The following is a 13754-nucleotide window of genomic DNA, read 5'->3' on the forward strand; positions in this document are numbered from 1 at the left end:
AAGACCTGCTGCTCTTTGAAAACAGACATCTACCAATGCCTTTTCAGAAATAACACTAGGACATTCCTTCTAGAGTAGGTTTTGGGTCTTTCTCTTCCTAGAATAATGGCTTCTTATATTTCATTCACTTATTTCTTACAATCTGCCTTTACCTAATACGAAGGTCTGTTTTTTTAAAGTATAGATGAATGCTTTTGGGAGTATGAAATGTTCCTTAACTGTGTGGTGCTGTTTATAGTTGAACAAGCTGCTTTCACAGGAAAACTCAATGGGAAAAGATCTTTTTTCTCTATCATCTCACCTCTCTACGTGTCCTAGAATCACTACTTCTCTTTCACTCTTGCTTTTGCCGTCACTTTTCCTCTTTCTCCAACTAACTGTACAGATACATATATATTTACCTGTACTGTCAGGTTTTTAGAATTTAGCTCAGGATTTGTCCAAAATCCTGGTATTCACATCTCTGTAATCCTTCCAGTAATACTTGCTTTTGAAATTTATATATTAACATAATCATTCAGGAGAGGAAAAACATGAAAGCAAAATTTCAATGGAATAAACTAGATCCAACACATCTTATTCATCATTAAGAAAGTAACATCAGTATATATATAGTTAAAGGAAATAAGTTTTTAAGTGGAAAATTGATATTTTCTTTGTTAATAATGCTCCTCTGCAATACAATGAATGGAATTAATATCCCACATGGCCTGACAAAGCAAAATAATGAGTATGAAACGTAAGGAGGGATATCTATATATGCTATTAAGGATTCATGGACACCTGATGAGCAGTCTGACAGATACATATGTAAGTTCTCATAAAAGCTGAAGAAAAATATGAGAAGGCTTTTAATATGGGATGTGATATTTAAGCTAGAGCAATAATTTCAATTAGGAAAACAGTTGACAGTAAAGATATGAAGAAATATGGAGAATATTATAAAAATTAAAGAAAAATTTAAAAAGGAATGACATCTTTCACCATGTAAATTATGGTGGCTTTGATTTAGTAAATGGTAGGGCCTAAAATCTATTTTTAATTAACCAGGTAATGTCAGTGATTCAGATCTTCTGCCTATCTCCTATTCTATTTCATGTATCTGTAAAATTTATCATGAAGGAAAATAAGATGAATTCTAACTTAAGTTCCTTCTACCTCCTGAATTACTAAGCTCACCAACGGAGTCTAGAGAACAGATTAGGAAGCTATAACTATGGTCTTCAATATCTAATTGTCAAAATTTTCTTAGATGCTTTGGCTACCAGATCACTGAGGTCATTATGACCTCACATATATTTTTCAGCTTTGATTATGAGATAATTTTTTATTTACAGGTATATAAGAATTAGATGAACTATAAAAATATGGCACAGGAGAAAGAGAACTGAGCTGAGCATCAGTTCTTCTAGCAACAGATATACTCTCAGATTCATCTGTAAAAGAATTTAGGGGAAATATCTCCATGGTCCATTCCTGTGCTAAATTCCAAACCACTATGATGTTCTAAAGGAAATAAAATTCAAAACTTACCTGGAAAAACGATTATTAGTTCTGGAAATATTTAGAATTTGAATTACAAATCATCCTAAAATTCACCCAAAGTGATAAAAACATTCTCATGTGTTATATATAAATATGTATATTTCTTTTTGTATCCTTTTGACTAATTAGTGCATTTAAAGCTACAAATATATTGAGCAATATATATATATATATAGATAGATAGATAGATATTGTTTATCAAGCCACTACAGTGACTCAGTCTCATAGATACCAGTGATACATTTCTCTTTTGGTATCTTACAATTTTCTTCTTATGAAATATTGTCACTGAGAAGTGAACAGTAGAAACTCAAATTTGAAAAATTTTGGGAAAGGGAAAATTGACTTTTGGTTAACTGGCAAGTGTTCAGTGGGACTCTGTTTTTGATGGGATGTATTATGTTGTATGTACATGTATACAGACCAGAGTTTCAATCTAGTTTATAAGGTTCAGGAAAGATAGTCGGTAAAAATCTTGGCTTTTGTTAATTTACCTCGATAAAAGCCCACTGGAACTCAAAAAAAAAAAAAAAAAAGAAAAACTCCTCAGTCACTTTACTCTGTCTAAAAACTAGTATTTTAATATAATTTGTACCACATTCTGGAGTCATTCTTTCTCATTCAAACCAGCAGTGATTTTTCCCAACCTGTAAATTATTTCCATACAACAGACTGCCAATAGCTTTATTTAAATTTATTTTTAATTGTCAAAGGACCTTTATTTTTATGTGGTACTGAGGACTGAACCCAGGAACTCACACATGCTAGGTGAATGTGCTACCACTGAGCTACAACCCCAGCCCATGCCATTAACTTTTGATACTTTAACTTCCTGCTTCATAGACACATTATCTCATAAGCCTAATTACTTTCTCCAAACAGATTAAAATTATTTATAGTAAGCATAGTAAGCATGATATATCAATAAAGCATTTTAGTAACTCAAAAAATATTGAAACTGGAAGAAAATATGAAATCATTTAGCACATAATTCTTTATTGCACAAAATTTCTTGGGAAACTATTCAACTGATTAAGAGCCACAATAGAATATTATGATTCAATTAGATGTAGCCTAATAATTTTAGTGTTTAAAAAAATTCCCTTGAAAATGACCAACTGTTATGCTTTGGATAGGTGGTGGCTCCCAGAAGCTCATGTGTGAGACAATGCAAGAATGTTTAGATGTAAAATTAGACTGAAAGCTACAACTAATCAGTGGATTAATTCACTCCAGTGGATTAAACTGGGTGGTAACTGTAGGCACATGGAGTGTGACTGAAGGAAGTTGTTTGCAGTGGGGGGAGAGGTATACCTTTGGGGTTCATATTTTGTCCCCAGTACCCTATTTCTTGGCTGCCATGAACTAAACAGTTCTCCTCCACCACATCCTTCCACCATGATGTTCTGCCTCACCTAGGGCCCAAAGAAATGGAGTTGGCTGATCATGGACTGAATCTATAAAACCATGAGGGAAAGTAAACCCTTCCTTAAGTTGTTCTTGCAGGGTATATTGATCACAACAACATAAAGCCGACTGAAACACAGACCAAGGAAGAAATCTGATTTATTCAACCTTATTACTTCTTTTTATGTGGAAAATGAAACCCCAGGGAAATGAATTGCCAAAACATGAAGTGAGAGGATGAGATCACAGATGTCTGAAACTTCATCCTAAAGATTACGAAGGCAACTTTTAAGTCTCCTTCTCCATGTAACTGTTAATTCTATTTGTGTATTATTTTGAGGGTAGGTTAAGTTCAAAATACTGAAAACACAACTAGTTTAGCATAAAGAAAGTAGGCACGGACATTTGGAAACACTTCTTTAGAAAGAGTTTTTTCTATAGTTGCTCTGGTTTGAGACTTGAAAAAAATTAAGTGATCTTAGTATCAGGCAATGTTAAAATCAAAATTCTATGGATTTTCTTTAATGAATCTATTGCAGATTTTGAGTTATCTATATTTAATTTGAAGGTGTTAGTTTTTAAGGCACAGTAGAAAATTTGGCCAATAAATATCCTGTTTATCAGAGCTAGAACTAGGGCAACTTCCCTTATCCCTCAGTCTTTCAAATCTTTTAGCCAAATATTTATAATTTTTCTGTGCAAGGTAAATAATTAAATTCCTAAACCCAAAGGAACTCAATGGAGAACAGGCAATATAAAATTTGAGTACTAAGTAGTACATGTGGAGAGACTAATTCCCTACTGGAGTTGAAAAAGGTTTTTCAGAGGAGGCAACTGGAGTTAGTTCTGAGAAGGTGTTTGCTTTGAGGGGAAGGACAACCTATTGCAGGCAGAACATTATGTGCAAAAATAGGATTTGCAAAAGTTTGGATTATCCAGGGAGCACTACAGTTTACAAAACTTGGAGCAAAGACTGCACAGGTGAATTTCATTTGATCAATTTCACTTGCTCAATCATGTATTAAGGGATTTAAGTGTGAGTAATAAAGGATGGAAGCCACTCGTTTATAGATTACCCTTCCAAAATTCCAAGTCCTTGTTAATTAGCACTAGTAACAGAAGATATTTCAATATTTTGTCATTGATAAGAGTTTTGAAGAGTATACCTGATTCCAAAGTTTATTTGGATAAATCACTCTAACTGGAATTAATGCAAAATTATAATCTTCTTTGGAGAAAAATTCTACATTTGATGCCATATGACTACCAGCCAAAAACAATGTAAGGAATATTAAGGATTCCTATAATCAGACTGTGCAGTCTAGAAAATCCCATTAAAGGATACTGTCATTGAAAGATTTACCAGCCAAAAAACAGAACCTGGATAGTACATGTAACAGTATTATCTACTATACATTAAAACAAAACTTTAAAAATTGTAATAAGAACCGTAAGTAAAATTTTCTGAAAATCCCGATTATATCTACAGCTATGTTTCTTACTGAAAGATTATGAAATGTGAAGTTCAAGTTTTTATACCTAATACTCAATCTTTTCATATTACTCAGACAACCTTTCAGGTCTGTGGAAAAAGTTCTAAACAACTGCTAAAGTTTTAATCTGTTATCAGTTTTCTTTGTTCCTCAACATAACAACATTCTACTCTTCAAGAAAGCATATGGGCAAAAACAAGTGCATGCACCTAATATTTTCATGCAAGCTTGAGGAGAACAATTCAAAAATTAAAGGAGATCCCTTTAACCTCATTACACTCTAGGTCATGTTTTGATACCCACAGGAGTAATACAGTTCTTCAAATTGTCACAGTTTCAGTCTATATACATTTTTCAACTCATGAAGATTTTGTCACTAAAATACTTGTTCTGTACTGTAATTGCAAATTAAATTGCACTTATTTGTTAAATATTGAACACTGTGTAATAAGCTTTGCCCCAGAATCTGGTGAAAAATTGTGAATAACACAAAACTTGCTCTTGTTCATAGAGAGCTTTTGTCTAACATTAAACTAACATTAAATAATCATAAATAAATGCTGCCAAAAATGCATATTTGCCTCTTTAAAATTTTATTCATAATTTTTCTTTTTTCAAAAGAACTTTATTTTTAAAGTGTAATCAAATGAATGTGCTGTCTTATCAAAATAGTGCTTCTCTTTCATATGGTGAAAAATAACATTGTTTTCAGAGATTCTTTTAAAAACCAAGGAAAAAATGTCTTCTCCATTATAATCATTCAAGATCTTAAACTGCACAAAAGCACTTTTTCAATCCTACCACTAATGGATTAGAAAAAATTTCTCAACCTGTACAACAAATTTAAGGATTAGTCTCTTAGCAGTCACAGATCATTATAGGATGTTTAGAAAGCATCCCAAAGTTTCATAATACATAGAAATAAGACAGATCTATGTCATTGCTCTCTCAAATCCTCCAATGCCTTCCTATCATTCAGACAAAAGGTAAAGTTCTTACCAAGTCCTACAAGAACCCACATGATCTACACAGTCTGGTCTTACCTCTGACCTCAGCAGCCGCATGTCCTAATGCTCTACCCCTTGCTTGCTCTATATTCCAGACACAACTGTCTCCCTGTTTCTCAGGGACCCACTCCTTTTTAAGGGTCCTTAAACTTGTTGCTGTCTGTGCTTATAACATTCTTCCTCTGGGTATCTACATGGCTTATTCTAGTCACTTCCTTCATGTCATTACTAAAATGTCCCCTGTCAATGAGGACCTCCCTGGAGATACCATCCAGATTTAAACCATCTCCCTATTTGCTTTGTTCTTATTATCATTAAAGAAATATGTATTTCACTTGTTTTCTGTCTCATCATCACCCACCCACTTGAATGTATGCTCTATGAGGGCAGAGATTTGGGTTATCCTATTAATGGTTATATCCTAATACCTGGAACATAGTAATTACTTAATAAACATTTAATAAATTATTAATTTGCTGCACAGGATCCCACAAATTATTCTTGAACTTTTTACAGTTTGAACTGGATGCTAGCTGGCATACTGTACAAATCACATTTCAAAACAATTTGTCTCTGACCAATCTACAAATAGATGCTAACTCATGTCATTTAAAATAATTCAATTATTTTTGCCATTTCATGGAGGTCGTTATATCTATTCAGAAAGTCATAGTTTTGAGAACTACCTCTAAGTAAAGTCAAAGATATATCTTAAACAGTTTATATTTCATACACAGATTAGCTGAATTGAATACTGCTCTTTTCACTTACTTGATGCTTTTATAGGTACCTACCATTTTATTTGGCTTCCCTTCAATGGGAATAGATGCCTAATTCACATTCAGCTTTGAATAGCACCAACAAAGTCCTACACCTGACATATACAGATAACACTGATGAGTAAGGAAAGGAATTATGGTGAAGGAGATACCTTTAAGGTGTCCAGAGGGAGGACCAGGACCTATGAATGGGGGAATGATGAAAGTTTTCCTTAACTTTCATGCCCCATACTGGGGAGTGACAAACTTAAGAAATCAGGCCCTTCTCAGAAAAAGTTCACAAAATATTTACCAGTAACAAGGGTAGGTGAGTTGAAAAGAAATTACTAAATAACCGTGGTAGAAAAATTAGAGGTTTGTACCTCTGAAGCATGGAATGGGAGCAAATTTATCCTCGTGACCTGTTTTCTAAACCCTCTCCAAACCCTCTCCCTCTGTGAGATCTAGTTGTGTGGCAAGTTATTTAGTTATTTTCCTTGCTTTTTCCCACATGTCTTTATAATAAACCTCTCATTATCTAAAGTGGCTTAATTACCTCAAGGCTATTTGAATCTAAAATTGCCCGACAGAGCAGCCAAACGCTATTTAGGATGTTTAAACCAACCTGGTAAACCTACATAACAGCACCCCAAATGACAACACTGCAGGGCCACTGCAGCACCCAAAAGCCTGCCTTTCACTTCTCTACACTGCACCTCAGTTTGACACATGCGGTTTCCCAAGCTTCTTTGCTAGTGTCTCTTGTGATTCTTTACTGTGATAGCTCCTCATTTTTTTATGGGTTTCTATCTAAACCATGTCAAATATCATATTCACAAGCAACTTGTGGCCCTGATTTCCTTCTCTCTCTCTCTCTCTCTCTCTCTCTCTCTCTCTCTCTCTCTCTCTCTAAAGGAATCTGATATACACTTCCAGTTCCAGGAGGCGAGCTAAAGGCAAGCCTGTCTCTTGTTAGGACAATGGGGTCTTAGCAAGAGCATAGAACTGGTTACACAACAAGAAAGTTGCAATAAAATGAACAGGTATGTCCTGTTTCAGATATGCTTACGACGTGTATCTGGGTGAGCCTACCATATGAATTTGGAAAAGCTTCTCAGGTGATTTACATGTTTAACCTGGTTAATATAAAGCAAAACAAAAGCAAACACAAAACATTCCAATGTACTATACAGTTACTATAGTAAATGACTGTCATGACTTGAAAAAAAGTACAAACTTGAAAACTATTCATAACATTGCAAAAATAGTGCCATCAAAAATAACATTAATAAGGAACTGATTTTCTCTACTTTTCCTAGTCATATTGCTATACCAGAAAATAATCTACATAGGGAATGATACTGGTATGATTATGTGATCTGAAATACAAGGAAAGCTTGAATTTGCACTTTACCTTTCTTCTTATCAACTAATTTGGTTTAAGAATCTCATAGCAGATGCTCCTATAGTTCATATTTTAAGAGATACAATCCTTACCTTTGACATATTTTAAGTGCTACGGATCAGAGTGAATTGATATTTACATGCTCTTGGTATCCTAGATAGAAGACTTAGAAGTACAGTGTTTCTCTTCATTTACAGATTCTATTATAAAACTAGTGTATATCAAACTAAGAAATATCATGCAGCAAAAGAATTCTCGATCCTAAAGTAGGAGGAATGAAGGGGAAAAAGTAACTTCATCTCTCTTACGTATTATTTATCTTGGATTTGATTAATTTAATACTTCCACATTTTCAGAAACAAAATTAACTGACTGGCTAACATCAAGAAAAAAATGAAAAAAACTGGACACTTTGTTTGTCTATCTCATTGCCCCCAGAAATAATGTTTTCAAAAGTTTATCAATGTCATAGAAAAGGTTTACAGTAGATGATGCCACAACTCAGATGGGGTTATTTTTGTCTCCCAAATAATGTTAAATATAAAGCTAAACACCTTTATCATCATCTATGTATATTTTCTTAAATTCATTCTAAGAAGCTAGCATCACCCTGACACCAAAACCAGAAAAAGACAACTCAAGGAAAGAAAAAGTTCAGATCAATATCCCTGATGAACACAGATGCAAAAATCCTTAATAAAATAATGAGAAACCATTCAAAAACACAAGAAGACAGTACATCATGATCAAGTGCATTTTATCCCATGAAAACAAAGTTGGTTCAACATATGCAGATCAATAAATGTAATTCATTATTCAAACAGAGTTAAGGACAGAAATCACATGATTATCTTTATAGATGCAGAAAAAGCATGTGCCAAAGTCCAACACCCATTTTTGTTTAAAACACTAGAGCAACTAGTGTTGCAAGAAACTTACTCCAATATTGTAAAGGCCATATACAACGAAGTCAAGGCAACATCATACTGAATGGAGGAAAACTGAAAGCATTTTCTCTAAAAACAGGAACAAGATAAGGAAACAAATGGTGCTGGGAAAACTGGATATCCATATGCAGAAGGAAATTTGATCCCGTTCTCTCATCCTGCACAAAAGTCACTTCAAAGTAGATTAAAGACTTAGGAGTTACAGTAGAAACCCTGCGACTGCTAGAAGAAAATGTAGGCCAAAAACTCCAACATATTTGCACAGGCACTGACTTCCTTAACAAGACTTTAAAAGCGCAAGAAATAAATCCAGGAAACAATTAAGAGCTACAGAATGAAAGATCTTTGCCATCTGCTCCTCATAGGATTAATATCCAGAATATGTAAGGAACTTTAAAAACTTACCATCAAAAAATATACAAACAAAAACAAAACATGAACAACCAAACCAAAAATAATAATAATAATAAATGGGAAAAATAAGTAATGCTTCTCAATAAAAAGAAATATAAATGGACAATAAATATATGAAAAAAATATTTAACATCTCTAGCAACCAGGGAAATGCAAATCAAAACTATATTGAAGTTTCATCTCCAGTCAGAATGGCAATTATCAAGAAAATAATGTTGGTTAGAATGTGGAGGAAAAGATACACCTTTATCTTATTGGTGGGACTACAAATCAGTACCACCACTCTGGAAAGCAATATCAAGATTCCTCAAAAAATGAGGAATAGAAGCATCATATGACCCAACTATCTAACTCCTTGGTAAATATCTAAAAGATCTAAAATCAGCATGGTATAGGGATACAGTCATATCAGCACAATTCATAATAGCCAAGTTATGGAATCAAGTTTAGATGCATGTCAATAGACAAATAAAGAAAATGTATATATACACAATGGAGTTTTACTTAGCCATAAAGAAGAATGCAACTATGGCATTTGCTGGTAAATGGATGGAACGAGAGAATATCATGCTGAGTGAAATAAGTCAGACTCAAAGTCAAGGGTCAAATGTTTTCTCTCATATAGAGAAGCTAGAGCAAAATAAAGGGGAAGAAAAAGAGGGGGGTCAATAAAGTAGAAGAGATTGACAGGAGAAAGGAAGAATAGGAAAGGAGAGGAAATGTGGAATAATTACACCATATGCATTTATAAATATAGCACAGTGAATCCACTTTATGTCTGTCTATAAAGCACTAAATTAAAAAAATATATAAATAGAAAAAGGACTGGTCAAAGAAAGGAATCAGAGAGAGGGAGAAGGGGAAGGAAATGGGAAATAGTGGAGACTGAATTGAAGCAAATTAAATTCCATCCTTTGGCTAATTATGTTAAAACAAACTCCAATATTATGCATAACTATAATACACTAATAAAAAATTTAAAAAATGTCCACTGTTCATGTGGAGAAGACATATTAAGGTATGATGTGCTTTTGTTTTCTAACAACATGTCACTGGCTCTATCACCTCAGCAGAAAGGGTCTTCAAAGTCTCTGAGGAAGGAAATGTATGGCCTTTATTTCTTCACAAGAGAGAAAGGTTAATCTATAAGAAGAATTCTCTAGAGAAAGTGAAAGTTATTTCTTTAAAAAAAAAAAAAAGCTAAGGTAGGAATATGGTCAAGAGGCAAACATATGCCTAATTCATAAACTTTTACTGCAGTGTGCTATAGTCAAAGTGTGGTTTGGTAATAAAAACATGATCTCAGATTGAATTTTCATCATCTTCCAATTTTGACAACACGTTGGTGAAAATCTTACAAGATATTCATTATGATGAATTCTAGTGACTAGAGATTAGTTTATCATTTAATTTTTCTCTTTCAAGTTGGCTTTTCTTATTTGGAAAAGTTATAAGTTTGCAGAATTCAAAAGATGATGAATGTTTATTTGACACCAGGAAATTACATGAAAATATAATCTTGCAAATTAAGTCAAAATCATGATGAATAGGCAAACCAAAGGAAGAAGAAAGTTTGATGAAATCCATAAAGCTTAAAACTCGTTTCACTACATGTGCATACATAGTAATATATGTCTAAAGTAAAACTACACTTTACTTAGGAATAGGAAGGAATATGCCCTATAACTCTTTTGTATAGTCTACTATGCTGAACACATGGTAGGTGCTCAAAAATTTACTTAACTGAATTTAAGACCACATAGCAAATGAATTAGCTACCTTATATTAATTCTTAGTTATATACCAACCACTGAAATTCTGTTTATTCTGAGTTAAATATAAAACCATTCATGATAATATAAAGATATTACCTATAAGGATAGCCGTGGTACTTGGAACGAAATATTGAAAGTAGAAAACTGAAGAAGAAGACCACCAGGCCTAATCCCACTAGGCAAATTACTAGAAAAAGAGAGAAAATGCCATTAGAGTCTAAAAACATGCAATGACAACCCAAATGTTCATATTTTTAAAATGCATCCAATTTTACAGAATACTTACATTTAATAGTTCATGGCACACACAGGTACAACAAACCAGATAATCCACAATACAATGTATTCATTATTTTCCACATTCTTCTCAATGAAAATCTACTATTTGGGGTATGGAAACAACAAAATGGACTTATCTAAGTCTTCTGGTGGTTTTCTTCTTTTTATAGAGTTCCTACAAGTACTAAAATGCCCCAAAGGGATCAAAACAAAACAAAATATAATAAACCACAAACAAGATTATCAGTCCCTGCATTTTGAAGCACTGGTTGTAACAGCAGGAACATTTGCAGTATTAGAATGCTAAATATAATTTTATTCTTCTCAGATGCCATGCAATATACACAAAGAAATATAATTTTAAATTACTGGTTAGATTTTTGCCCCAGTGTAAAAGCATGTTACTTAGAAATAGTTCATTCTAAATGTATAAAAGACGAGAAATAAAAGCCTGGAGAGTAAGAAAATAAGGTCTTAGAGCCAAAGGGAGAACGCCCTCCTTTCCAAAAGGTAATAATGTCTGAGTATTTTAGTTTGTTTTATAGAGGAACAAAGGGTATATGTTACAGTACTATGTGCTGCAGTCCATGTTTTCAATATTACTCTGTCCCAGAAAAGCTGACAACAGGGAAATTACTATCTTATTTTTTCATTTCCTTTCTATTATGGTTGGGAAGATTTTACTCAAAAGTAGATGACTGATAAAATCTATTAGGTTTCTTTTGCATGTACATTTTTGCCAGTTAATTAAAGAAGATTCATTGTTACTAGTAAAATATAAACATGCTTATCAAATTTAAATGCTTAATCTAAGCCAATTAAACATAGGTAGTTTAGAATGAAACAAAACAAATATAAGAAACTTAAATTCTATCTAAATCTTTTTTACAAAATTAGAAACTGGTGTTTTTTTCTTAAAATTAGAATTATAGAATTTCTATAAAATTAGAAATAATTGTTCTTTTAAAACATTTCAATAAGAAGTATATAGACATCTTTAAGGAAAAAAAAAACATTTGCACAATACTTTTATCCTTTCATTAATTCCAGGGAATTCTAAAATTAGTTTTGTAAAATATCTGAAATAATTACCAAAGGAGAAGTCAGGAGAAAAAAGATTAAAAACACTAAGGTAGAAGAAGACAGGAAAATCAAGTAGACATATATGCTTCTATAACAATGAAATATGATTTTAAATTTTTTTCTAGCATGTAAATGAATCCAGGTTTAAGTTCAATCCTGGAAATAAGTGAGTAGATAAAGTACAGCATTGCCAAAAATATGATCTAATCTGCCAATTTTCATTTAACTCTGCATGAATATCTAAGTTTTGAGTACAGATTATAAAACATAAATATTTAATGGTATCTTATTGTAGCCTCAAGACCTCTCATTTTAGACAACACTGATGCAGTTGAACTTCAAATGAACATTAGCAGAAAATAAAGTTAAAAATATGGGTTCTCAAACACCACAAAAAATTGTACATTAGCCAAGTAAAACAGACACTAGGCCCTAAGACATAACAGATGAACAACCACTTACATCAATCTTACTAAGCCTAGAATTAATTACACAATGCTTTACTTTATACCTTTCCAAATTATGATATTTTACCAAACACTTCTGTTCCTTTATGTCCCCTTTTTTATTTTTCAGAAGAGAAATAAAACATTCTTTGTTACTCCCTTGTTGCTGTCAGTTAACTTCTAGGTTGTGCTCAAATGAATGATGAGGCTCAAAATATGGGTTCAAATAAAACTATTTACTTAATATTATGCAGTGGAACAAAATAATGCTACTCTAAGTATTTGTGCATGGGGAAGAATAGTAAATGAACTATGACAAATCATGAGTAAGAAGAAAATGCCATGATGACATGGAAGCATTCTGAACTGGGCAATACTAATAATCACAGCAGTTATGCTATATTGAAACCAGAAATCATATTTGAATCCAAAAGGAGTAATTTAAAAATATATTTCCCAATTCTTTTCATGTGCACAACACCCACTTGCTTGCTCCCTCTCTCTCTCTCTCTCTCTCTCTCTCTCACACAAACACACACACACGCACATCCATGTGCACATAAGAATATATAATTCAGAGGTAGTTGGGAGTAGGAGTTATGACAGAAACATCTATGAAGAGGGAAGTTGGAAGTAATAGTTTTATAAACTCTGTATCATGCATGTTGTGAAATTAAAAACTATTTCTTATTACTATTACTTACCTTGAATGACAGGACATAAGATAAATATATCATCACATTAAGAGTATATCCTCATAAGCGTGACTGATCAATCCCAAGAACACGACCTTGTTTATTCAAAAGATACATCATTTTATGATCCTTAACAATATTTAAACAAGCAAAGTAATGCCCTCATTTCTCCTGTCGTTTCCTTATCACAGTGTGTAGACAGTATCAAGGGAAAACAGAGGTCAATTTTGACTATATATTACATCTAAACATTTCAATACTTAACACTTTAATTATAAAAAAATCATTATGATTCCTTTACATATATATCACACTTGTTAAAATCTCAAAGAAAATATCTGAATTTTTATTTTAAATATCTTAAAATTATTAGTCTTTTTCAGACACCTATGCTTTTATACAAAAATTCTGGGTTTTAAGTGTTCAGAAATACAAAATGTATTGATGAGAAATTTAATTATAGTTTTGTGGATGTATAATCATAAAATCATGTACAAACT

At 32.7% G+C, this 13754-nt stretch overlaps 1 protein-coding gene across 5 annotated transcripts in view; it reads right to left on the bottom strand.

Annotated features, from left to right (window-relative positions):
* The window catches only part of Tusc3 (tumor suppressor candidate 3), a 339326-nt gene that overhangs the window by 113974 nt on the left and 211598 nt on the right, over positions 1 to 13754 (bottom strand). For all 5 annotated transcript variants that reach the window (XM_047549084.1, XM_047549080.1, XM_047549085.1 and 2 more), the window contains one exon: positions 10848 to 10938. In XM_047549084.1, coding sequence (XP_047405040.1) covers positions 10848 to 10938 — 91 coding nt within the window. The remainder of the gene's footprint in view (positions 1 to 10847; positions 10939 to 13754) is intronic.

The sequence above is a fragment of the Sciurus carolinensis genome, chromosome 4 (genome assembly GCF_902686445.1).
Source record: "Sciurus carolinensis chromosome 4, mSciCar1.2, whole genome shotgun sequence".
Lineage (NCBI taxonomy): Eukaryota > Metazoa > Chordata > Mammalia > Rodentia > Sciuridae > Sciurus > Sciurus carolinensis.